This window comes from Pocillopora damicornis, chromosome 2 (assembly GCF_964200805.1).
Source record: "Pocillopora damicornis chromosome 2, jaPocDami1.2, whole genome shotgun sequence".
Lineage (NCBI taxonomy): Eukaryota > Metazoa > Cnidaria > Anthozoa > Scleractinia > Pocilloporidae > Pocillopora > Pocillopora damicornis.
The window spans coordinates 803,827-830,437 of NC_142671.1; the positions used below are offsets into that span (position 1 = coordinate 803,827).

General features: G+C 39.3%; 4 protein-coding genes across 5 annotated transcripts in view; 3 read left to right on the forward strand and 1 right to left on the reverse strand.

Annotated features, from left to right (window-relative positions):
• Positions 1-352: 352 nt before the first annotated feature.
• Positions 353-5,861, forward strand: LOC113679857 (uncharacterized). Its single transcript, XM_089194956.1, has 7 exons — positions 353-662; positions 1,030-1,290; positions 2,299-2,553; positions 3,027-3,260; positions 4,247-4,492; positions 4,886-4,998; positions 5,594-5,861. Exons 1-7 carry the CDS (start codon positions 504-506, stop codon positions 5,709-5,711), a joined length of 1,386 nt encoding a protein of 461 aa, XP_089051082.1. The 5' UTR covers positions 353-503; the 3' UTR covers positions 5,712-5,861.
• LOC149049439 (uncharacterized) lies at positions 5,448-8,399 on the reverse strand. Of its 2 annotated transcripts, XM_089194963.1 has the most exons (3): positions 8,023-8,399; positions 7,431-7,471; positions 6,528-6,667 (listed from the first exon to the last, which is right to left on the reverse strand). In XM_089194963.1, the coding sequence occupies exons 1-3, from the start codon at positions 8,397-8,399 to the stop codon at positions 6,552-6,554; spliced, it is 534 nt and encodes a 177-aa protein (XP_089051089.1). In that variant the 3' UTR covers positions 6,528-6,551. The 2 variants fall into 2 exon arrangements, with proteins under 2 accessions (XP_089051088.1, XP_089051089.1); XM_089194962.1 differs by lacking the exon at positions 7,431-7,471 and having other exon boundaries at positions 5,448-6,667.
• Positions 7,717-26,059, forward strand: LOC113665070 (uncharacterized). The gene is made up of 12 exons (XM_089194947.1): positions 7,717-7,898; positions 8,131-8,447; positions 9,527-9,667; positions 13,712-14,034; positions 17,260-17,414; positions 18,406-18,646; positions 19,585-19,938; positions 20,965-21,125; positions 21,901-22,392; positions 22,705-23,729; positions 24,005-24,047; positions 24,952-26,059. The coding sequence occupies exons 2-12, from the start codon at positions 8,378-8,380 to the stop codon at positions 25,040-25,042; spliced, it is 3,096 nt and encodes a 1,031-aa protein (XP_089051073.1). The 5' UTR covers positions 7,717-7,898; positions 8,131-8,377; the 3' UTR covers positions 25,043-26,059.
• LOC113671333 (uncharacterized) overlaps positions 9,547-26,611 on the forward strand; it is a 39,585-nt gene continuing 22,520 nt past the window's right edge. Inside the window, exon 1 of the mRNA XM_089194948.1 lies at positions 9,547-9,666. The gene's annotated coding sequence lies outside the window, so the exon portion shown is untranslated. The remainder of the gene's footprint in view (positions 9,667-26,611) is intronic.

Consider the following 26,611-nt stretch of genomic DNA (forward strand, 5'->3'; position numbering starts at 1 on the left):
TATCTTTGCACCTTTCTTCTCTCCATGACAGGCCAAGGAGATCATTGATTTGTGTGGGAAAGTGGAAATGACCGCACACATTCCGGAAGGTACAAAATTTTAACGAAAACCTTTTATTTCCAATTTGTGGGTTTTTGGATCTGTTTCTCACGTAACAATGACAAAGATCGAAGCTACGCGAAAGAACATGCCTCTTGGGGACCTGGTACAAGGGTGGTCAATCCCAGCATTTATTTAGACGCAGTATTATCAAAGTAGCGTCTTAAACAGATGAAGCACTGTAGCTCCTCTTATTTCTTTGCGCATCTGCTTGTACGCATCGAATTTTTTGGTGATTTTTTCTGCTCATTAAATGTACAAATGCGCGCGCATATATTTCTAATTAGCGAAGAATAGGTAATTAACATCATTACTTCTTGTTGCGTAATACTCATTTTTCCCTTAACTAACATTGGCATAAATTCAAGCTTTAGGACTACATAGCAGTGGAAGTCGCCATCAGTATGAGTGAAAGCGTCGAATCAAGTAAACCTCCCATTGAACATGACAGTACCACCGATAGTGAGGATGACAACGGTGATTCAGATTTTGACCCTGAAGAAATTGAGAAGGAGATACTGGGAGTGAAAAGTTTGTTAAGAAGACAATGTGCTCGGCACAAGGTAAGTGAATAGTTCATGTGAGGCGCAAAAACATCAGTTACTTATTTAAGCGCCGCATATTTCCACTTTTGGCATTGCTGCAAGAGCTGTCCACTGAACTCTAACATTAAATTGCGAACTTGAGTGAGTTTTTTAGAGATGAAGTTTTTTTGTTCTTAATCTGTTGTTAAGCATGCTCGTTCAATCTCTCCTTAAAAGAAGGAAAAAGGTATTTTTTCCTGGACTGGAAGAGCTGACACTCTTGGCCTGATCCCCACACCGATCCGTTGCTCTGCCACAGTGTTCCAGGAAGTTGATAATTGAATTTAAAATATTTCGAGAAATTCCCTCCTTTTACTCTCCTTGATATTAATCCATCCTTTCACAGGACGTTGCAACCTTGAAGAGTGAACACAAAAATTGGCTAAAAGGAGTAATTTCACAGCTAGACCATTCAAATAACCTGGAGGGTGAAGACTTACAGGACACAATTCAGATGGTCAATAGAGCTGAGGAAGGTGAAAGAGCTCGCCGAATGTCAATACCTTTTTCAGCTGATGTGGAAGAAACCGAGCTGGACATTTCTATTCAGAGTGGACAGTTATCAAATGTTCATACGGAACTTCTACACCTCTTTGCCATTCACGATGTAAGCTGATTTTTTGTTTTTCTTGCTTCCGGTTGTTCGCTGTTCTCTATCCACAACAGAGTCAAAACTGTTTTTATTCACACCATTTATCTTGCATACGTGAGCCAATTTCTGAAAAAAACTAGACAATCACGCCAGCAACATCAAGCAGAGATTTTTCGTCTTCTTTCTCAATTGTATTATATAGAAATATTTCTGGGAATCTTAAAAAAGTATAAACAATAACAAGACCAGGCCTCAACACTGGGAACTATGTACGTTAATCTTTGCGAGAAATGCGAAGGTTCTCTAATGTTTCCTGATAACCAGTTCAGAGAAGGTACAGGAGGAAGGGCCTACGGTTTATCGTCTAACCATTTGAGGATGTCATACTGAGCAAAGGCAGCCTCGAATGTTCGTCCGGTCTGGCACTCTAACTCTCGACCTCCCGCAAGGCACTCTACAGCATGAGCCAACGAAACGCGATTGAAATATAAATTTACGCCCTTGGGACTTCCTTGTATAATATTAATCATAAACCATTACAGTTTCCTCAAACGTGATTGCTGCATTAGCTGCTTTATTTTTCATTAATCATTCTGTAGAGCTGTAATCAGACAGTTGGCTGTAATCGGACAGCTGTGGTTCTACATTTGAAGTAGTCAATCATACTAAGTCCGCTCTGCCAAATCCACCAATCACAGCATTAAACACAATAACCAAAGTAACAACTTATCCTAAAAAAAAGAGAGGAATTTTCAAAATGGAGACATTTTTGTACTTTTACTTTTTTGTCTCTACTGGAGATAATTGACCTAAATGTATTTTTTGTTTTCGGAAATTGAAACGGTTATGACTAATTGTTAACAGGACTTCTTGTCTGTCTGTAATCATACTCGCGATTGACAAATTGGACTCCCGCTTCGCCGTCGTCTAATTTTGTTGATCACTCGTATGATTACAGAGCAAATTGGACTATACTCAATACTATTGTCATTATTAACTGTTGTATATGTTTCAATCTTTCAGGCTAAGTTCCAAATGGAATGTGAGCGTGACAGACGCAATATGGAAAATTCCAAGAACAGAATGCACGAAGAACTTATGAGCAAGATGGCCAGAAGGAAAGCCACAGAAGAATTCGAGAGAGAAAGGACGAGAAAGATAAAAGAAATGAAGGAGTTAACAGAGACAGTCAGCGAAACGGGGCTTGCGATGGCAGAAACAAACGATAGACTGAGTTATGTACACGCTGATCTGAAAAATGCGTTTCAAATGATGAGGGTAAGGAGCAATAGGGAAGTAAATCGTCGCAGTAACGAGTTTGAGTCAGTGATTTGCCTAGAGAGAGACCATGAATAATTTATGTTTCGTCTGACACGTCAGTCGCAAATTTAAAGTGATATAGATTGATTCCCTATGTTATCTTGCTACATTCTGAAGAAATTACTTTCAATTCGTAAGATTCTGAAAATCGAAATATTTTGCGATAACCTAGATCAATAACTGTTAAATCTCTCGATTACTTAGTGTATGTCTGTTTCGAGAATGGTTCTCTCAAAGGAAAGGCGTGGACCCAAATATCCATGTTACCGCGCATGAGCAAACCATCCTTCCCAGGAAGTCATCTACAGCTCTTGTGCAGGGTTTCTGACCTATGAAAAGGAAGAATAATTGCATCAATGATAATCTCGATTACTTGATAAGTGAACGCAAAGCAGGTCGAGAAAAGACAAAATCCTTTGCTTTGCTCTTAGGATGCCGACGCCGCTAAGGAAGTAAAAGATCGGGAGAAAACAGAGGACTTAAAGGAGATGATGCTGCAAGAAATTAGACGACGGCCAGCAAAAAATGAGAAGGACATCATGGAACAAGAAAGAATGAGACGAATTGAACTGCATCAGCAACAAATGATCGATCGACGAGGTTCAACCACCGACACGCTTTTGGAAGTTCAAGAACAATTATTGAAAATATTCTCCAAAATCAAGGTCTGCTTAATCATCGTTTAAGTCATCATATTCCAAATAGGCTCTGGGAAAAGGTTACAAACATTGGCTTTGTTTCATAACCTATATTTTCAAGGGGTTAAGAATTTTTAAAAATCTTTACCTATGTAACGATAAGGTTTTATCGCGAGCTAACCGTAGGCGCCAACCACGAGTGGACAAATTGCATTTGTCAACATGTTTTTCTCGGGCAGAGCATTTTCATTTGATCAGTAAATTCTACTTTACCTAGCTAGAAAAATTGGCTGACACGTGATGGACAGAGCTGAAAAATATCGGCGCATGTCAAGTTATGTCATGGGTTCATGCATGAAACCATAGCAACACCAGAATGAAATGGATGGAGTCTTGAAAAATTGAAAAGCGGTGCAGTTTTGTCATTGGTTTAAGAGGCAAGCAGAGAAAGTTTATGCTCAAAACTTTCGCTGCAGAATGTCTTACAACGGGGACAAAAAAATACCCTTTGCAGACCAAAGTTGCTGTTGTTTGATCGCGAAAAAGCATTTTGCGAAAGTTAGTCTACATTAATACATGGATGTTGGGCGGTCCTCAGTGATAGTTTATTAAATGACAGTTTCAGTTGATGAAGGATATAACGACTTTCAACACTTTAGAATAACGGTCAGATAAAAAATATATACTGCACGTATAGACATGCACATTCATTATTCAGCTCCGTCCACGTGACGTGTTTTACATTATGTTTAATTATGCTTAGTTGCAACATTGGATGAGGAGTGAGGGGGTTGGGATTGAGGACAGAAAAGTTATCTCTAAGAGATCTGGCCAACGCCAGTAATGTGATGTTTAAACTCGATTCAGTTCGTCTCAGCTGACAGAGCTTTGCTTTCAAACACTTAGTTTGGAACTAGCAATTCGTAGTCAGGGAGGTTTACCCAATTTTTGTACCATATCCAGTTGAATTCCACCATGATAATATGCCTATTTTAAACCCTCTCCATCATCAGAGGGAAAAGAAGGTCAGAAAGACTGAAATCAAACAGAACCAAGAAGACCACAAGAACCGCATGCAAGAGGAGCTCTTACGAAAGTCTCATCAAAAGGAAGTGTCAATTCAAGAGGCCCAGGAAAAATGCCGAAGGATCACGGAAACCATGAGTCAGATCTCAGACGGTGATGAAGCGAAAGCCAAGGCTATAGATATGTTGATTGATGTTCAGAAACAACTGCTGGATGTCTTCGCCATTACAAAGGTCAGACTGGTTTTGTATCAATGTCCGTATAGGGTTTGTCATACTCCTGGCTTTAATCAGCGTCCGAAATTTGCTGATGGTGAACTGTTCACGTGATCAATCCGGTTTTCACGTCAAAAACTGTAACACGGTCCGTTTTTGTAATTGATTCTATCGTATTGAAATGACCCACATCTTACAATAAAAAGTACCACCTTGGGAAAGAAAACTTTTAGTGGACTGAGTGAAGGCTGTGTACTTTAAATATATACCTTTGAAATCTTTACACTCTCTTGGGTAAAATTGGTCGTCATAGCTGCTCATTCCGTGTCAGAGTAAATGATGAGAACTGCTGAAAGTTCTGCTGTAAAAGTGCTTTTAGATTTTTCATGTTTTACCTTGTCTATGTTGCAGGTTCAAGACCTGAAAGACCGAATGAGTCATATTAAGATGTTGAACTGTCGTAAGAACATGCTGAGAGAGATCCGAGGCAAGAGAGCCGATCGAGAGAATAGCAGTGGCTTCTTGTAAGTTACGCATCAGTAGGAGTGTGCGTGTAGAGGTGTAATTGCTGGACCTTATAAAGGGGGGAGGGGGGGGGAGGGAGTGGAGGAATTTTTGGGGGATACGTTGTTTTCAGGGGAAATGGAGGATATTTGCTTGTATCACGATAAAGTTTACCTGACCCCCCCCCCCCCCCCCCACCCTTGCAAATGAGCTGCTGACCCCATACGAAACAAGTTACCGCAAGATCTAAGAATAATTCAATAGACTACTTTTACAGTTCAGATAACTCAACCTCTTAATTTTGATATGGGTTAGGGTTAGGGTTTTCGTAAGTGTCCGTTGGAAGTTAATCCGAAGCCAAAGTTTATCAAATAAGGTTTGGTGATACCTGGGAGTTAAGGCGTTTAAGTATTTCATAACGCTTGTCATAATTTACCGAATTATAATTTTTGGACTAGTACAAAAACAATTTTATGTACACTGTTAATGAGTCTTTATTATTTTTGAAACTCAAAAGCCATTTCAATTTGGTTCTCTTGAAGTTCAAACGTCACCCATGTCAAGAAATTATAACAATTTATAACCTCTTGCTTTTGTGTATTTTTTTTATAACAGACCCAAACCACACGCTGATGCAGCTACGCTTAAGTCAGGCAGGAGACTCTCGTTAATTGGTGAACGTTTGCAACAAGAAGTCAGTCATTCTTCGTCTCCAGAAAAGTGTGATGATTAACATTGCTTCTGAATTACAACAAACCTTTCGTCTTAAACACAACCAGGAAGATTTACCGAGAAATTTCCTTCAGTGACGCATTGTATCTAGTTTTGTACATTTATACGTAATATTCAATGAAAAATAAACATCAGCGAGCAAACAACTCTATATACCGAGTGTAAAACTGAGTTTTTTGTTATAAGTAACCTGCTTACTAGCAAGATATCCTCGCTTAAAATTGCTTCACCCCAATCAAGAAATCTAGAAAGGAATCATTAGTGCAATCAAGAGGGCATGAGGTAATTAACGCTCTTTTGGGGAAAGCCTAATTCACAGTGTCCGATTCGAGGTATTCACGTATTAGTTGACTCTGAAATGCTAGTAGTTTGGTCGACGATTTTTCTTTCACCTCATCATATAAGTTGATCCTTAAAAAAAACTATGTGATGGTTTTTGCGTTACTTCTCTAGGAAAGTTACTTAATCTTCCTTTTAATGTTATCAACTGTCTCCCAAGAGCAACCCTTGACTTTCAAGCTTTGCAACTCTGCTAGTGCGTTCTTCAGCTTTTCAGTTTTTTCACTCGTTTGGAGAGCTTCGGATTCTGCTATTTCTAACTGAAAGAATTTTATTTCATTCTGCAGTTCAACAAGAAAGCTAATGTTTTCGTTTTCATGAGCGGATGGTTCTGCTATAACACGTATGCGTGAGAGCTGATTGTTGGGTGCCCTGTTCACCTCATATGGTATAGCAGACATGTGTGTTTCGATCTTGCGTACTTCGGCCAAAGCCTCCTCATACCGGCCGCCGTCAAACTCGGTACGTGTCCATTCTCCTGTCTTGGACGAGTAATGGTGGATCACAACAAAACCAGTTTGGCTCGAACTTCTTTGAATACTTTCCATCTTTTTGGAAATTGTAAAGAACAGTACTCTGGCTTTAATCTCCAACTTGTTCTCTGTTCTTGTTTGCTTCCTAGGAAAATCAAACCAAAGAATTCAGAAATTAACAATTTTTCTTAATTAAGAGTAATATCATTTATAGCGGCAAGATTAAACTGAGGTCATCGTTGATCGCCTCTCTAAAAGACAAAGGGGGTCATAGCCTGCAGCACTGATGTCTGATTTTGGGGCAAACCCTCGTTCCTAGGGTCCTCTCTCTTCCTCCCCTCGAGATACTAGGGAGTTTAAGAAAACCGCGACGGCAACGGCGTTGGGAACGTTACTAAACAAAATATATAATGAGCAGAACAATGGCTGTGCACGTGCGCTATAAATCTTTGTAAATTTCTCTGCGTCCTTTGCAAAACAACCACGCGAGATGACCAAACTTTGCGTTGTCTGAAGAACGTGAGCGACGACGGCTAATTTTTAAATTTCTATTTCTAATTTAACGCTGTGTTCAATATTCAGTTTCGAGGTAGTTTTGACAGAGAAAAAAAGAAAAAAAAAAGAAAAAAAAACCCAAATGACTTTAGAGTGTCGCGAGATTCGTAGGTAAAACATAAGTTCTTTTTTTTTAACCGACGTCCACGGCGTCGCCGTCGTTGTTTCCTTAACTCTCTACTAAATTCTCGAGGGAGGAAGAGAGAGGACCCTGGGAACGAGGTTGTTTTGGGGTAAGTTAACTTTGCAAGTTTGATTGAAAGTTCGAGTGGACAGTGGGTAAAGGAGGCTGGGAAAGGGCAAAAGTTCTTTTTCCCTCCCCTCCCCTTCTCTTCCTCTTGTCTATCGCTCACCCCCTTGGTGCAAATTTCTTCCTCTCTCCAACCTTCTGCTGCTGTAAAAATCAAAGATGGCAGCTATTATTTTCACCAAGAAAAATACTGAGCACTCGCTCGCCAAAATTATGCCTGCTATGCATCTGTAAACTGCTATAGCCCTCATCACATTGTGTTAAGACTCCATGTTCCCCCCTGATATCTTGCCGTTGACCTAAATTTTTCTTAATCAACCAGAAATGTTTTCACAACCGTGACAATTGCTCGGCAAGGCCGTCTAAGTAGTCACGCAGTGATGTGACTTTGCGGTGAACACACATTTAAAGAAAAGTGGTGTAACTGAGTGAGTTAGCCGTGCCAATAATAGTCATAATGCTCTCCAGTACTTCTCGATTACAGTGTACTACTATGTTCGAGGTTTCAAGTTTTGCAGGCAAGCCTTTTGGGATGTAAAATATTCGAAACTCTTCGCATGACTATAACGAGGTTCACTAGTCATTTAGAATTCGTTATTTGTCGTATGGAATTACACAGCGAAGTCTATCTACATACAACCGTTCTAGCAGGTCGACCGAAAACTACACTAGATTCTAGAGACTCGCTTACCTACCTTTCAACTTCCGTTGTCACGATTAAAATTTCTTCCAAGCCAATTTCCAGTCCTTCTATCTCAAATTTTATATCTTTGTCATAATAAGCTGGTCTTTCTTTTTCACAGACGAGGAAACCTTTCCGTGCAAAAACTGAAGAAGATAGAGAAATCATTTCTCTATCAGTGGTTGTCTCTTCTCTGCGCTGATATCTTATCGAAGCAGCGGCGAGACCTTTAAGGACAGACACAGTCCCGTTAACAGCGACGTTCAATAAATAGTTCTTCACTTCTTTGTTTCGATGGTAATCCGAGGAATACGAACACAATGGCGAGTAAATGAATTGTTTAAAGTCATCCTTAGCTTCGAATTGCAATGGAACACCGTCACACCACATTACTCCGCTCGATTCACCAACAAGGTGGCCAGATGTTTGTAACTGTTGGTGAGCTTCAGTCGCCTGAAAGTTTAATTAGCGTTTTGATGTTACAATTTGCATTTGCAAGTTACAAAGCGGAAATGACGTAATTTCCGAAATTCCCTTTTCCACGGAAATGTAAATTTTGTATCTGGCGTGACATTTCGGGGAAGTTCAGAGGCAGGTAATTAGCTTAGCTAGATGAGGTCTCCGAGAAACAAAGGAACTTTTAAGGCGGTTCTGAGAAGTGGGTTTTAGATTGAGTAAGGGGCGAATCGGGTGTCACTATGTCTCATTTTTAATCAGAGGCTTTGAAGCAAACAATTGCCAAGATACAATTTACTTAGCGCAAAATGAAACTGGCATCTTAATTTGGGAAATGAGACCATGGGATCCTCTGCATCTATGATAAGAGAAACCTCTCAAAATTTTATCCTATGATACCTACTTCCGATCAAATAGGAGACAATTCAGTCAAACTTGCCGACGGTACTATTCTGCAATCAAGATTCAATTACTCGGCAAGAAGAAAACATTTGCTGTGATTTGTACAAACAGTTTATTTAGACAGTCACAGCACACCGTTTCAGGCAAAAAATTGACCTTAACCTTTTTCAGAGAAGTATTATTGTTGAAATCATACCGACAACAACCTTGAGAGTGCTTTCCGTCACAAAGGACAGGAGGGTTCTTAGGTGAACAGCATTTTTAAGATATGTTTCACAGAGGGCCATTCACGATATTGCGGTTATAGAATTACGTATCGCTTAACCTACAATCAATGCGACGCCTTTATATAATTTCCCTTATGTCACTTTCTAAGTAAGAGCATAATGTTTAATTCATCTTGTTTATAGAAAAACATCTGGGTTGGGAGAAAACTCCACGAACCAGTGACAAATACAACACTGTTGCTAAAACGTAATTCTCTTTTAGTGACATTTGAGTATGATGTTTACTTTGTTACTGTGAGAAATGTTTCATCGATTGCAGTAACAGGATTTTCACTTTGTGATACTTTCTAGGAAAAAGTATTTTAGTTCTAGCCTGGGGTCACCAACTGTCAAGTTAATATAGTGACGTAGAATGTTTCGTTTTATATAAAGGCCCGATTCACAGATTCTTCAATTGGAAGGAGGCTGCTGCTTTAGGAAGCTGTCTCTCTAGGACTATAACGAAAGCAAGCGGTGCTTGTATTGCAGCCTATTTCCTTCTCCTGATTACTCTCGGGTCATTTTCTTCCGCTGGTAAGTTGCAAAGCAGCTACAATTTATTTGTACATTACGATCTATTGATAATATTCTTAATCGTTGGATTAACTGAAGAAGTGACATCGGCAAGGGTGCTGTCCGATCTGCTTTCTCGCCCCTCGCTGCTTTCCTCGAGTAACGGTAGGTTTTATGATATAGTCTCGAGTCAAATGTTGCTTCAGTATCCATCTCATAGATCATTGCAACGTGTTTGTACAAATTGTGCTTTGTTGTACAAGTTGTGCTTTGTTGTGCAAGTTGTGCTTTGCTCTAAAGCTCTAGTGTTAACCCTCAAAAGTGAAGATGAGGCCAGGGAAGTAAATTCTTTTGTATCTGAGAATACCGAGATAAATTTGTATTTTACATGACTATTGCTATGAATTAAGTGATTTTACTCGGTGGCTTTGTCTGAGCGTGAGTCGCCTTTGGGCAGAACGCATTAATGAAATTTTTGAAAAGATATTGCGAAGCGGAAATATCCAGTTTCCCAGAAATTAAGGAACCAACGCTGAGGCCTTTTGAAGTCTGAGGCAAGGTATCTCAGGTGAATTGACAAGATATACGCTCTTTGTCGGTTTTTATTTAAGCATACAGGGCCAATCTCAGAAATATGTTTTCTAAGATGACATAGTGGCTACTAATATGAGTTAGAACTGAATTACCTCACTAAAGTTAGCTGGCTTTATCTGACCCGTGGGTGTGTAAAACCAGCGGCTCCCTTTGCAATGACGAAATTGCTCGGCGAATCTCTTCGTTTAGTTAAATATATCTGCATGCGCGTCGGTTGTCCTCTCTGCGAGGCTGACTCCGTAGATACTCTGACGAGGGGCTAACGCTCGAAACGTCAGCTTTTAAACTCTTTATGGTGGCAAATTTACTTCATCATTAAGTTGATATTACCAAATTCCCCTGTTATACTCTCTCACAGACGCAGTACCACAGTTTCTTTGGAAACGTACCCCGTTATTCGTAGAGACTGGCTCCTACGAGACTTCGAGATCTCTAACTTTAAGCGAAATTGAATTACACACGGCCGAAATCTTTTAAATGAACACAATTTCAGCGTGTCGCGTCATTTCCCTGGCTTGAAAATTGCACACAATCTTATCTGAATAAACTATCCGGAGCTTCGATTTGAAGCTTTCCAAAATCTATTTGTTATGCAATTTGTAATGCAAATGTGCCGGAGTATTTAAATTCTCGGAAAACAGGAAACCACCGAAGTTTACACTGGAAACAACCCTTGATCTTCTGACTATCAAGTGATACGATTATATGACCATCTCACATGGTTATCAGGTGATAAAAAGTTCCCGGAAATCCCAAAATATCTCTGCTCTTTGGCCTTGTCACACTTCCCTCCCCCTGCAATGTCAGCTCAACAATATTGCTTCAAAAACATCGTTTTCTCGTCAATATACCATGGTGGAAATGCAAGGCTCTCTAATATAAAATAAAACCTAACAAGTAAAGTTTACTTATTCCTTTATCATCGCACGAGCTTCGTCATGGTTAAAATGGGCTCTATCACTGTATCCACATTTTACGCAGTGAGTACTTCCAGCTTGATATGTGTCAAATTGCTGTTGTTCCCCCCTTTTTCAAGAAAAGGCAAAGCGTGTGGCTTCGGTCGCGCTGTTGCGTATGATGCGAGGTAATTATAATTCCATCTAGAGGCAATTTCGCTCCGATCGCGGTTTCCTGCGAATTTCAGTAAATTGCAGGGTACTCCCTGTCGACCCAAATACAATCTTAAGGTTATCTTCTGCATTTCTAGAGGAAGAAGTAAGAATAAAAGCTATCACTAACACGCGTTAACAGCAAATAGGCTTAGCAAAAACATGTCAGGTTTCCATGGAACTCAGCTCCTCGAGGATTTCTGCGTATCGGTGTAATGTAAATATATATTTGTAAAGGAACAAAGCCTCTTCACACAACTTGTTTTTGCCTCCTTTTGCTATACACAAGGAAAAACGTATTGTAGGCAGCTAAGATTCTCATTCATCCTTTCAAACTCGCACCATTAGTCGAAGACTTGGAGACACAAAATTGAAACATTGATGTATCCTCACACCATCCACTCCAAAGCATCACTAAGTGGCGATCTCTGGTAAGAGCGGTCCAAGGCGTTTCGCATCGGAAAAAAGTTTTGACTCAAACTTTGCCCATTAAACTATCTTTGGTAGAAAGTAAATAAAACCACATCGGTTTCTGGGAATACGTTAAAAATTTTTTTTGAGAGCTCGCAATAATCAAAGCCGCAAAAGGTCCTTCTTTGACCTCTTGCGACATCGAAAAGTTCAAAAGTTTACAAGCTTACTCCCTCTGGATGATTTCTTCTAATGAGATGTTGAAAAGCATAGAAATGTATAGACATCTTGCGTTTATTTATTCCTTTCGCCTTAGTGACTTCAAACTTATGGTGCGAGTGATTTTGCTATCGTGACAGCAGAATCATGCAAATTAGTTAGCTGAGCAAACTCCGACTTATATTGGTAGCTTGATAAATCTAAGATTTTAACCATTTTGAAGAGAAAATATAGTAGGGAAGAGCTTTTAGAATACACTGATTGATTCTTTAAACATTTTAAACGGCTAAATTTTGGCAAATGATTCTTTCTCGTGACGAAAAAGGTGAACAAAACGTATCAAATATCATATTGATTAGCTTTCGATCAACGTGTTAATGAGAAACTTTTTTTGAAAAAAATTGGTTTCTGTTCTTTAATGTTTGAATTTAGAGAGCTTAATCTATTCAAACCTGTATGAACCAACAAACTACAGGATTTTAGTAAGCGTAACCGGCGATAACAGCATTACGATTACGAGCAGTCCCTCCTTTTCGGCGAAGTCCGTGGCGCAGGTCGAAAAAAATCAATGAAGAAAAAATTTATATAAGTGCCTCAATCCAGGAGCTACCAGCGGCGCACTAAAATCATTTCTTTTTTCCTTTTTTTTCAATTTTTTTTTTTAAGCTCTGATTTTTTTTTATGACTCGCACGACGGACTTCGTCCAAAAGGAGGGACTGCATGTAATCTATAAAAGCACATACTGAAATTCACCGTGACCAGTGACTTAGTCACGTAATTTTTCCATCTAAATGAGGCAGCAACAATGTAAATTTTTTGCCCGGAATTCTAGCCTTAGGGAAGATGTTGTTGTTCATCGTGGTGACATCAAAGAAATGAACGTTTTAAAATCGTTTGTTTCACGATGTAGAGTCAAGCATCGATTGTAATGACTTTTCGACTGCTATTTCAAAGTTCCTCAGGCGACGAGGTCGAAAGGTTACGTGTCGCTATTTAAAGTGCTCGGGTGTGTTTTGGCGCGCAGTCATTAGTGGATAGGTTGCTATTTTTTTTCAATTTTTGCTATCTTTTTTTTCCATTTTTGGCTGTAATTTTCTAGAAATTACAGCCAAATAACGTGGCATTATAGACTTTCGTAGACTAAATCTTGGCGGTTTGGTGATCTGTCATTTGTACCTCCAAGCCAGTTTGGAGGCTGCCCGCTAATTTCAGTGCAGGCTTATAATTTAACTATAGGCACGCTTTCAAATTCTTTTAGGTGAAGTTTGAACATTTTTTTAAAAATAATTCAACCAACGAACAATCCAAAAAGCGAACATTCAGAATCACCCACGCCACCTGATATTCATGAGTCATTGATGATTCATACGAGTTATTGAGGGCATATCTTGATAAAAGCCGTAGGGTTTGTTCAGGCCTCCTTACCTATTACTTTGTATTTTAACTGACTTTTCTACGTCAAGTTTTTGGTGGTAAATAATCACGGATTTGGACTTGGGGGTGGCTCGAAAAATACTTCAAAACGTACATGAAATCAAAAATTTAAACTGTTTGGTAAATATTTCCAACCCTTCTGAATGATTCTTTCATAAAAAAGTTGAGGTTGTTAAAGATTCTTTCCGAAAACAAGCCGAAGCAATGCTCGTAATACGCATGTAGCAGCAGAGGTGTGTCCATCAAAACAAAAAAGCTCTCTTCATGTGCTGATTTCTTTCATTTCTTATCTTTAAGAGAAAATGGACATCCCCGCTTATACATCACCCACTTTGTGCCTTGGTCGGACATTTGATTTGGAAACTTCGAGAGCATGCGCGGATGTCTTCCCATCGAGCAATGACTTACCAATTAAGTCTATAGATTCCAACAAGTTTTCCTTCAAATACCAAGTGGTTAAAAGCAGCAAAGACGTCAATGACTTACTGGACGTATCTGGTGAATTATCACTAAAAATCAAAGCCAATCTGCTGAGAGTGGAAGGGGCAGGGCAGTATATAAATGAGAGCAAGTTAGAAGAGGGAACAACTAGTCTTCTGGCTATGATGAAATGTACTACGGTACGTACAGTCTGGGAGCAAATGTCATAAAATAAGGTCCCGTGTGAAGTTCGTGCTGAAAGCAAGCACCTAGTGTAAAAGTGTTCATTAGGTCCTACTAAACATGAAAAGTTTTGGTGCCAGCTTTGCCACTTGGTCAGACGACTTTTAAGGGGGGGGGGTTAAATTCTGACCCATGAAATCCAGCGTGAAAACGAGGCTAAAACACATAATTCCTCATAACTTTGTTAATAACAGACAAAAATACACCAGACTTGCTCACATGATTGGGCATGATCCTCCCTGTTGGTTTATGCTGATTTACATAGGTCACGTGACCTTACGCATGAAAGCGAGGCTGAAACACATAATTTACTATAAATTTGTCAAAAAAAATCCTTATCATGCTAAACTTGCTCACCTTAGTCAGTTAGACATCTTGCATCGATTGGTGCTACTTTGTAGTGTCACGTGACCCCATACATGGAAATGAGGCTGGATTGCAAAACACGCCAGAGGTGAACACATCATCCAGGACAATAACGTTGACTCATGGTAATGCATATTAATGCTGTATGTATAGAATTTGAATGAAAAAAATAAAAGCTAAAAAGCTGCAATGATAATGTATTTCGTGTGGCTTATATGACTTTATTATGAGCGATTTCTACAATCCTATTTCGCAATGGGAGACAAGTCGTTGTGGCATGGGGAACGGAATGTGTGGCAACGCATAGAGACGTCAGGCATTTACGAAGTACACAAGAAGAAGCCGACACGAAGATTATTTTACATGCTCTGGATGCCTCTGCTCAAGGTGCTACCCAACTATCTATATATTCTCCTGACACTGATGTTCTTGTTTTGGCTCTCCGACGGTATCCAGATTTGTGCTCCAACCCTTGCTTTGTTACTGGAACCGGCAGTAGTCGTAGAGTTATCAACTTGAAGTCAATCGCAGACGCCCTTGGGCCCACTAAGACGGTTGCGCTGTCAGCATTTCATGCGCTGACCGGAGCAGATGTTACTGGGAGTTTCTCTGGAAAGGGAAAAGCCATTTGTTAGGATGAGTTTGATAACACCAGCACTCCTATCTTGCAAGCTCTTGCTAACCTCGGTTGTGGGGAACAGCCAGATGACGGCACAAGAAGTGGAGTGGAACAGCTGGTTTGTCGGATGTACCAACTAAAGACAGACATCAAAACTATCAAAGCCCTCAGATGGTCCCTCTTTAAGAAAAATCAAGCTGAGTCTGAGAGGTTGCCGCCCACACAAACTGCTCTCCATCAAGCCATACTGAGAGCGCACTACCAGCTTCTTGTTTGGAACAACGATCATGTAGCAAACCCAGTGTTGCCCTCACCAGAAGGCTATGGATGGCAAGATGAAGATGGAAAGTGGGTACCAGTCATGAAAAATCTTCCACAAGCTCCAGAGGCAATTATACAGCTTGTCCGATGCAAGTGCGCCAAGTCCCGTTGCTCTAACAACCGTTGTCAGTGTCAAAAAGCCGGACTTGTCTGTACTGATCTCTTTCTGTGCTTTGAAGATTGCCAGAACGAGTATGCTGAAAGTGATGATGAGTATGATGAAGACGAAGTCGAACAGGAAATTCCATAGGAATGGACAACAGAACAATGTATATAGATATTCAGTAAGACTTTCATGACTGTATATATAAAACAGCAGTGGTCGCTATTTTCATTTTCTGCCCTTGTTCCAATATACATGCGAAAATGAATACATGGAACCAGTATCGTAAGTTGGCAAAATTATTGATTATGTGTACAAGATAAATTCTCAAATGGAGCCTCCGCAGTATTTGCTTTATCCGTCTTGTCCCTGTGCTATGGGCCATAGGACAATGATTAGTTGAAGTTTTTATATCTGAAATCGGATAACCAGATATGTATCTGCCAAGTAGTTGTTAATACATTTGGCAGGACAAATGCCATCCTACACGATGCTACCAGATATATCCAGCCTCGTTTCCATGTATGGGGTCACGTGACACTAAAAAGTGGCACCAATCGATGCAAGATGTCTAACTGACTAAGGTGAGCAAGTTTGACATGATAAGGATTTTTTTGACAAATTTATAGTAAATTATGTGTTTCAGCCTCGCTTTCATGCGTAAGTTCACGTGATCTATGTTAATTAACATAAACCAACAGGGAGGATCATGCCCAATCATGTGAGCAAGTCTGGTGTATTTTCGTCTGTTATTAACAAAGTTATGAGGAATTATGTGTTTTAGCCTCGTTTCCATGCTAGATTTCATGGATCAGAATTTAACCCCCCTTAAAAGCCGTCTGAGCAAGTTGCAAAGCTGGCACCAAAACTTTTCATGTTTAGTAGGTCCTAATGAACACTTTTACACTAGGTGCTTGCTTTCAGCACGAACTTCACACGGGACCACATTTGCTCCCAGACTAGTATGTTTGCTGAAGAATCGCAAGGCGGCATTTGTGAACCAAATTAAACATAAAAGGGCGGATGTCAAGTTTTGGAATACAGTAGAACGCTGCTAACTCGAACCTCTGACGGAAACGAAATTGATGTGAATTTCAATTATCCTGTTAACAATCAATAAGGAATCATGTTTTTACTATTCTTACACAATCAACAGTTATTTTCGTAAATTTAATTATAAGAGCTTTTTTGATAAAAACGTTTAGTTCAGGAAGTTTATTTCAATGTACCATGTTTTCATAAATATTATCACGTTCTATCTTCGACCGGCGTTTTTGTTTAAAGCTCTAGTTATTGGAATAAGTTTTAGCCAAGGGAAAGTAAAATTAGGTCGAGTTAATGGCGAGTTCGAGTCAGCTGATAGTAAATTACTGGATAAGTGCAGTCAAATATAAAGGAAATCGGATCTTCGTTTAGTTAGTGGGAGGTTGGAGTTAAACGGAGCCGTTAAACAGCGAGGTAAAGAGTCATCGCTAGCCACAGACACTGAGGTGAATGGTTGTTTTAGTACAAAGTAAAACTGTAAGTTAATACAGCGCAAAAAGTAAATTTAAATTCATTTATTCCTGCAACGAGTACAACATTTTTGGGCACAAATCTCAGGCGAGTTTACCGGAAGTGAATAGCAAAGGATATTCGGAGTTTGAGTAGCCAATCAGAGTGCATTAGTCAGTTTTGTCCATTTCCCGTTCTCCTATTTTCAATCAGCTATAAAATTTATTTCAAACAACAGTTTCCCAATAACTAACAACGTTTAACACATCCATTCCACAGGTTGTTGAAACAATCGACGGATCAGTGAAACCAAGAGAAGATCTCGCCGAGGGTGAATTTCTTGACTCACTTGGTTCTCACTACGTAAGGAGCGTCACGTATGGTGTCGAGATGGTAGCCAGCCTGAAATTTAAGTCTTCATCCAAGTCAACCAAGTATGTCTCGCAGTTATGTTACATATAGATTCAAAGAAGCAATTTTTATTGATTTATTTCAAGCATGACAAAGATTTTCGAGATATTTCCAGAGACTTCTTATTTATGGCTACTTTCCATACCTTTTTCTTGGCCTACTTACTAAAAATGCCGAAATTGAAAAATTCTAACAGCTCCTCTCCTCTTGCAAAGCCAGTTTTGGCGCGTACAGAAAGGGATTCTGTTCATGAATTTTGTAGTTTCTTGCAGCTTGACATATGTTTAATCATTAAAATAAATCGTCTCAGAAATGTTCCCCGATGATGAGCGTCTTTTCAATATGTCAATGTTAGTTAAAGATGATGTATTCTATGAAAGACAGAGGCAGGCATACTTGGAAAAAAGGAACACGGAGTGCTCCCAATAGCAGTCGAACTTACGACCTTCCGAATAGTTCAACGGATGCTTTACCACTGAACGATATGAGACTCTTGGCGGAGTAGGCCGTTTAACTAGGTCCAAAGTGACAAACTTCTCGCATACTGCGAGGATAAAAATGTCGAAAGTGGTGCTTTTGCGCGATGATAAATTGAAATGGTCAATTTTAAGTCCAGTGTTTTTAATGTAAGTTAGTGTATCCAGTGAATGTCACACGCATACTGATAGAAAAAGAACGTCATTTTTTAGTTTCATCTTTTTACCTATTGCAACGACATTAAAATGACAAAGTTAACAAAAAGATAATAATTAACTTTTTTTCAACGGAGTTGACAAAGGTAGGAAAAGTGTCATAGCAGATTTTTTAACAGCGATGTATTCAGTTTTCCCCCTTCGTTTAACTTGTACATGAGGGGAGGAGGTCACATTTAACCTCCTCATGCTGGAGTCGAGCAAATGATCCTTTTTTTCAACGTAGACAGGCTTATTCTCTATCCACATTTAGCTTTATTGGCATCTACATGTAAGCTAACAAGGCAAGCATTATTCTCCAAAATTTATTTTTCATATCTAGGGAACAAATCAAAGGAAAAGCCGAAGGAGAACTAAACGTTGGAGTTGTTAATGCAGGACTGAAAGCTTCGTTAAACAAACTATCGGCAAAATGCAGCGATGTATCAGATATAGCCATCAAATATTACGCCACAGACCTACCAGACAAACTTCCAACCACCATGGAGGATCTAGTCTCAGTTATTGAAAACTTTCCTTCTCGACTGAAAAAGTTTAATGATGGTAAAGGGATTCCTATGAAGGTAAGATTCTCTCCTGAAAAGTTACATAACACACATAATGAAATTCGAAATGTTTTCCGCATTTTCTTCCCTTTATTTATTATTCTTGGTAAATAATATCAAGGTTTTAGGCTAAAAAAATTAATTTTTCTACTATTACATTGTTGAAATATTATTGTCACAAGACCTGGACGATATGTTATCGATAATGTAGTCTGATGTTCTGGGTGATAGTATTCTTGGAAGATAGCAGTGATCGGCGTTTCGACAACCTCAGCTGAAGTCATCATCAGAGTCGAGTGAGGACTTATTGTCAGTAGAGGGCTATAAGTCCAGTTCGTGTTCACTCTTTGGTCAGTTTCGCTGTGATGGTTTCGGCTGTAAGATTCAAGTAGCTTACGTGAGTCGTGATCGGTCAGTTTCGATCTGTCGTTGTGTTTGGTTCGTTTGTGGTTTTGTTAGTAAATCAACCTTCTTTACTCAGTCTTTGAAAGAACCAAGTGCAGTTGGTTAAGGATTTCGTGGATTCTCAGTTAATCATGTCACGTGCTTAAGTCGATGATGTTTAGCAATGTGATTGTTGCCATCGACATTTCTTGTTGCTCATTTGTGTTAAATCCCTCTTGTGTTGAGGTTCCTATTATTTCCTATTTTTCGTCTAGTATTCTTCTGCCAGTATGCGTCGGTTCTTCGTTGTGAGTCCTCGGTTCCCCAGCTAGTTGAGAAAAATGAAGTTTTTCCATATATTTCGACTTACTTGGTGAACTGAATGTTGAAGTTTTGTTCGTTGAGGTGATGATGGAGTGAATTTGGTCTTGGTGTTAGAAGGTTAATATAGCGTAGCCAGAGCATTATCTTTTGATGGCGGGTTGAACAAACAAGGTATAAAAATGCAAATGAGTTATTGAACGGTCAATTGCAGCTTACGGTTTGTGTAACAAGACCCTTTGTCTTTCCAGTTTGAACTTGTGCCCATAAAGAGCATTATTCCAACAGCGAAAGTTTACCTGCAACAGCAGGCATCAGTATATGAAATGGAGAACTTGGAGAGCTGTTTTGATGATCTGCGAATCACAAAAGGCCTTGCTGAGGCATATTTTCAGAATGAAAATGGAACCCACGATGATGTGGAAGATTTTCTTAGTAAGGTCAACAAAATTTACAAAGAATTCCTTGAAGCAATTTCGTCGATGAACAAGCGTGAGGGTCCAGACAAGCTGAAGGCATGTATGAAGGCTTATGTGGATGCTCTTAATGGTCGCGATGTAAACGGAAAATTTAACAAGGAATGGAGGAACATACTGAGAAAAAAGGTTAGTGAGATTAACTTGAAGGGCCCCAGTGGCGAAAAATGTCAATTTAATTTTGGTTTATTTGTTTACAGAATTGTGTAACGGCGTTAGTGATACCACTTTTGTCTATGAAAACAAACCTTCCATCGTTAATTTTCCATCGCGCAAAAATATCTTAAAAATTATCTTTAATTACCTCTCAAGTATTTATGTACTGTAACTGGAACAAACTAGCAAAATACATGTTCTAACTCATGGACGAGATCACGCTGAGGAAGTAGAAGCGAAAAAGGAAAAAGAGTCTTCGTCTGAATATTCCACGTTCACAGTTGTCTCAAAACGTCCTCCAAGTCCTACCTCTCCCAGTCGCACTTGTTTACGATAACAAAAACCCCAGAAGCAGCGTTTGAACGATATGCTGCAGTCTGCATCTCCCGTCATTGATGTTTGGCTCTCTGCTTGTGGCAAAAATCAAACCTCTATCAGTGATGAGTCTTTGACGTCACTTTTTTCAGATCAGCTTCCCTCAGGGGCAGTTAAATGCGGCACAGGGATTGACAAGTTGTTTTCTCGCTACACATAAGTTTTTTTTCCATACATTCAAATTTTCTGGTGATACCATCACTGTAGATTTCCTGCCTTTCTGAAGAATACAAGAAGCGGGATTTGATGTGCGGACAAAAGTTAAGATTTTTTTCTGAACTAAACCAGAACAGTCAAAAGTTGATCGAAAGAATTAGAATGATAACGGTCCTCGTTGAATTTCTTTAAGAACTTTACCCAACACAAATCTTTCCCTTTTTAGCATCTAGCTGCTGTTTATTTTAAAGATGAGTCGTTCATCGCTGGGGGAGAGGGGTGTGTCACTTTTTGGGGGGAAGGGAGGGGGCCTAGTTGTCACCTACAGAGTATAGAGGATGGACTTCAGAAAATTGAATACCAATTAAAAATGACACAAGGGGGAGGGGGTGGGGGCAATCATTACAACAGATTTCAGAGCCATAGGGATGATAAATAATGACTAGCCCCTTATTTTCTTTATTTTAGAAAGCAGTCGTAGAGAAGAAAAAAGACGTCAACATTCTCATACTGGGAGAGACTGGGGTTGGCAAGTCCACCTGGATTAATGGAATCGTCAATTACTTCAAACATGAGCACCTCACAACTGCCATGGATAACCCTGAGTTTACTTACTTGATTCCATTCAGGTATAATAAATGAGCATCCTTTTTACCCCATCGCTAGTCTATGACCTCCTATTTTAACTTGTCGAGCGTCACTCTGAAGCTTGATCAGGATTAGATGGTATCGCACAGAAAGTTGAAACCCCACGTTATGATATTTACGTTCTTATCTTCCGCGAAGATGTTTACACAGTAGTACAGGGAGAGAATTTGAGAGTTACTCTGTAATAAGAGTTAATACATCGTTGTACAAAAGTAAGAGCTGTTGCAGCTCTTTGAGAGTCCAATTTAATTCGCTCTTGTGGTTTTCTCAATAGACCTTGAGTCCTTAGAAGAAGGTAAATAAATTACTGCAGGGAAAGCCTTTCTTTGCTAATCGAAAAATATAAAGAATACCTCGGATCCCGTCGCATCCGTCTCCACCATGAACATTTCGAATTAATTAAATACGCCATTACCCGGAAATGTTCTTCCAACTCGATACAAAAAAACTCTTACAGGATCCAATTATTAAAAATCAGCAACAAAAAGTTTTGACAGCGAAAATTTATTATATGTCTTTATAGCAAGAATAAAGTTAAACAGGGTTTGATGCTTGGTGCAGTTGAACATTTATCAATTTTCATGTTTTGCTGCTTCGAAGTAAAAAAGGATAAGGGTTACAAAACACTATTGGAAGAGTGTCTCAATGGGGTGATGACTTTTACGGTTTAATTTTCACGGTTAACGCGATTGAGACCCTCTTGGAGTACAACCAGCCAAGATGATTTAAATACACGACGAAAATTCTATATTTAAGGTTTTCCTTTACAAATGAAGATGGGGAGGAGGTGGACATTTCCTTTGGATCTGATGAAAATGAAGTTTTCAAAACCGGAGAGTCCGCCACCCAGTTCCCACAGGAGTATATCTTTGAGTCAGACACTGAAAGGTTCCACCTCATCGACACTCCAGGCATCGGGGACAGTAGGGGAATTGATCAGGATAAGAAAAACTTTGCGAACACCTTGGACTTCCTTCAATGCTTCGACAAGATAAGTGCCGTTGTTGTGCTTCTCAAACCAAACAATGCAAGGTTGACGGTGGCTTTTAAGTTTTGTGTCTTGGAATTGCTGACCCACCTTCACAAGTCACTGGTCTCCAACATAATGTTCGCCTTTACCAACTCCAGGGGAACTTTTTACAGACCAGGAGACACTCTTCCAGCACTGAAGAAACTTCTAAACGAAAAACAGATTTCGATCGATGTCTCAAAGGAAAACTATTTTTGCTTTGACAACGAAGCCTTCAGGTATAATTATACTACGATAACGTAAATTTTAGAGTTACGTTGAGTACTTTTAATGTGGATCCATGCCACATCCAGAGTGAATACACCGTGTGACAAATTTATTCACTGCATTTAGAAATTGTAAACACCGTGATAACAAAGCGTAACCCCTTTTTATCATATCATTTTCAAACTTGTCCATTTGACACTTTCTTGAAGGGGATCTTAAACTCAAGTTACAGTTACATCTGAATCAGGTAAAAAATGTTTAAACCTTTTTTTTATACCAAGGAATCATAGTACCGAGGTACTGACATTTTTTGTCATTTGTAGGTTTCTTGCCTGCAAAAAGAAAGGGGAAGACTTCACACAGAGAGAAATCGATCTTTACTCGGAGAGCTGGGTCCAGTCACGCGAAACAACTCTCAAGCTATTGGCACGAGTGCTGGGACTGAAGCCCCATGATACAAAGGAGACGTTAAGCCTGAACGAGGCGAGAAACTACATAATCGCCCTAAGCAAACCGATGGGGGAAGCTGTTGACCTGATAAATAGGAATTTGAAAGCAATTGAAGATAGAAGAAAGGAGGTGGCGGGTTGTGAACAAAATATCAAGACTTTCGAAGCTCAACTAAAGTTCACAGGGTATGAGATGGAGATTGAGAGACTTGACTATCCTATGACTGTTTGTACTTCTGAAGGATGCAAGAAATATGAAAACATCGGTGAGACTAGAGAGAGAAATACAATTTATAGTCAGGTCTGTCATGAGCACTGCACCCTGCGAGTTCCGAAAGAGACCACCAACAACGAGGAACTTCGAGGCTGTGCAGCAATGACCGGGGGAAAATGCGACAGATGCACTCACGACTACAGAGTCCACATGCACATCTCCTACAAAGCTACTATCCAGCCAAAGGAATTCCTCTCTCCAGAAACACAGAAGCTCATTAGAGAGAAGAAAGACTTGAAGTCACAGAAAGAAGCACTCATTGCTGAGTTAGAGAAGGATATCAAGGAGCTGAACGATGAAAAAGACTTCATCTATGAGTGTGCCAGCCACTTTGGTGTCTTCCTGAAGGAGAATGCTCTGATCCCCTATAACGACTCTTTTGCTGATTATCTCGAAATGCTGATTAAGGAAGAGGAGAGTAAGGAGAAGAAGATCAGAGACGACAGGAAGATTGAAAAGATGAAGATGGAACAGAAGACTTACGAGGAGAAAAAAAAAGTCATCATGGGGACCCTTGCTTCGAACGCAGGAAGCAATCATGAAGTCATTGCAACAGATATCCATAAAAGGAAAGACAAACTTTGTTCCCTGAAACATAATGGGAAGACATTGAAAATTGCTCTAGGTAAAGTCCTGAACTAATTTTACGACTGTCAATTTTGATAAACTTAATTTTCCATTCTTATTCTAACAATTTCCCCTAACCTCTTTTCTTTGATTATGTATTCCTTAATAGTAGGGACAGAAATATGTCAACTTCTATCATCCGAAACTGATGAGCTGAGTTTTTATTGAGGCGAATTATTTTAGAAGACTGGTTTTGTCTGATGTAGATTTAAAAAAAAAAACTCACTAATTACAAAAAAACTGCTAACTACGCTATTTTTACCTCTACTTTAGATGGTGTCATGTCAGGCAGGCAGAAAACACACAAAGAAGAAAGGTAATTTTTTATTTATTTTTTCTGTGTTGGAACAACCAAATTATAACAAGTCTTTATAAAATAATTCGAATAGTACGCGCGCTCTGATTGGCCATAAAACCATTTTACATGAGCGTATGTAAACACGGTTTTCGTTCCTCTTTCATTAGTTATTTTATAAAAGAAATGTAAAATGGTTTCCGTGTTCACATAGCCTGATGTAAACACGCGGGAGGTTGGAAGAACACGAGATAAGTGTAGGAAACCACGACGCGAAGCGGAGTGGTTTCCCGCTTATCACAGAAACCATTTTACATTTCTTCAATGTCATTTTTGATGAGCACTTACTACCACGTTAACGCGGAAGATATATTTTCGCCCTCTTCCTTCTCTCGTAATCACATTACTAACTTTATCGACATATCGAAACTGACAACAAGCGACAACTGACTGGTACTGTTTGATTCGTATAGCCAATAACATTATGGTAGAAATGGCAATCAATTATCGAGAAGCAAACTTCCAATGATGCCTTCTATCCAGTTTGTCGAAACGCCCGTTAACAGTTAAACGGTCTCGGCAACAGTCCTTTTGAGAACTACGGATGATCAGGCTACACGGCTTGAAAGTGAAAACTCCATTGGCCTCATATTTGATTAATTCTTTTAAGTTATTGGAAGGAAAAGTTGAAAGTGTTGTTAGACGGATATCGAATGCGTCATTGCATCTAGTGTGTGATGTTACTGGATCTTCGTGAGCGCCAGCTACAACTCAGGACCTTTAAGGGCCATTCATCTCAGTTGCGAAAACAAGTTTGGTTACCTTGTGAGGTAGAAGTAAATATTATAGATTTTTCGGGAGCGATGGCTTCCTGTTCCTCTTTACTCACCAATCATAAACTACAAATTTGATTTATTAAACACAGGAGGCGCCCCATGGCTATTACAACCACGAAGGGCAAAGGCATCAGGGACTACATATCCAGCGCGTACGCATACGTCAGAGGGAAGAAATGATAACAACAACAGACTTCCTTCCATTAGCTGGGAATGGATCTCACGACATTGAAATGGTTATTTGTATGTGGCAGAGTTGTTTAAGCAACTTAAGCGAATAATTTATCAAATGGAAATTAGACAGCTTAAAAAGGCAGGCGGAAAGCAATGCATAAATGTAACCAGTGCGACAAATTTTTCGTATTTTGATCATTACTTTTGACGCGTTAACGTGGGCTGATAGTTAATTTCATCAATTTTCTTTTTTAATTTCATAAGTCTTTAAACAGAACCGGTTTAAAATGTCAAGCTGCAATGTGACGTGTACTAAGTCTTCGTCTTATTTACAGTAGTCATATCTTATGAATTTTTCATCGCGTGTTCAGTCGTGAACAAACCGAGAAGAAAGATTGAACCACGATTTTTAATGAAAAAATTGAGTGTTACTCATCTTAATCGTTAAAGATGTCAATACGAAAGATGACATTATTTTTTGTTACGCTGCTAGCAATTTTCCTAAGTGTCGAATGATCATATTTTGCTGTAGTAAAATCATATGCATTTAAGTGAATCCACACCCGAGCATCGTGCAAGATCTTACTTGGAAATTCTCATAGTAGAAAGTTAATTTTTCTTTTAGGACACAAATAAAACTGAGTAATAATTTCCGTTGAACGACGGCCTTGGGTGAGAAATACATGGTATGCTATGTATATGAACAGACGAAATATAGCCATTTTGGCTTGCTTAAAACATTTTAGAGAGATTGATTCATAGCCCCTCACGCCTCTATCTAAGCCAGAGAGATTCAATAATTTTGCCCGGCATATGATAGGTTAATTAGTACACATTTTTTAAATTTTTGAATATCAACATGTGCCATGTTTGGACGGTTTTAAATATTTCAAAGTAATTTATAGTTTACAAAGTGATCCTTTTTGCTATTTCATTAATTTAGTTACATTTTTATGACCTCTCCTCGAGTGTGTTGGGGCGAACCAAAAATTAAATAATTATTATTAAACAATTATTAACGTATCAGCTTTTTTTTACTTGTTTACGTTGTTAGTCATTGATACACCAGTAATATTTTGATCCACTGAAAGGATCCGAGTTACGTCTTAAAGTTGGATGGTAGCGACAGCAAACATCTCACGCAGCACATAGTAAGTGTTGTCAATATTTGGCGGATAATAAACATAGTGGCCCCGCTCCATTTGGTGCGAAAATTCGCTCGTGTATTTCCTTGGACATTATCTGTTCCTCGAAGCTCATAGTTTTCCTCGAGTTTCACTCTCGGAGAACTGTTCGCATCTTGGAACACATTATATTCGACCTTTGCAGCTCTGCCAATGCGCTTTTTAGTTTTTCTGGTAATTAAGTGTTAACAACTGAGTTGAAAACGTAAATTGGCCACCGTAAAGAGTTTAAAAGCTGACGTTTCGAGTGTTAGCCCTATCTATCGCTATGACTTGGGGCTAACGCTCGAGACGTCAGCTTTTAAACTCTTTACGGTGGCCAATTTACTTTTTTAACTCAGTTGTTAACACTAAATTACTTGTTATTCTCTCCCATATCGACGAAGCACCA

What these genes read in the sequence shown, in the direction of transcription:
- LOC113679857 (XM_089194956.1), top strand. Translation starts at nt 504, where the DNA reads ATGAGTGAAAGCGTCGAATCAAGTAAACCTCCCATTGAACATGACAGT. An exon ending in GACAATGTGCTCGGCACAAG is followed by an intron (nt 663 to 1,029) that starts GTAAGTGAATAG and finishes ATCCTTTCACAG; the next exon opens with GACGTTGCAACCTTGAAGAG. An exon ending in GAGAATAGCAGTGGCTTCTT is followed by an intron (nt 4,999 to 5,593) that starts GTAAGTTACGCA and finishes TTTTTATAACAG; the next exon opens with ACCCAAACCACACGCTGATG.
- LOC113665070 (XM_089194947.1), top strand. Translation starts at nt 8,378, where the DNA reads ATGGAACACCGTCACACCACATTACTCCGCTCGATTCACCAACAAGGT. An exon ending in GTAAAGGGATTCCTATGAAG is followed by an intron (nt 18,647 to 19,584) that starts GTAAGATTCTCT and finishes TTGTCTTTCCAG; the next exon opens with TTTGAACTTGTGCCCATAAA. An exon ending in AAAACACACAAAGAAGAAAG is followed by an intron (nt 24,048 to 24,951) that starts GTAATTTTTTAT and finishes TATTAAACACAG; the next exon opens with GAGGCGCCCCATGGCTATTA.
- LOC149049439 (XM_089194962.1), bottom strand. Translation starts at nt 8,399, where the DNA reads ATGTGGTGTGACGGTGTTCCATTGCAATTCGAAGCTAAGGATGACTTT. An exon ending in GTGACAACGGAAGTTGAAAG is followed by an intron (nt 6,668 to 8,022) that starts GTAGGTAAGCGA and finishes TGATTTTCCTAG; the next exon opens with GAAGCAAACAAGAACAGAGA.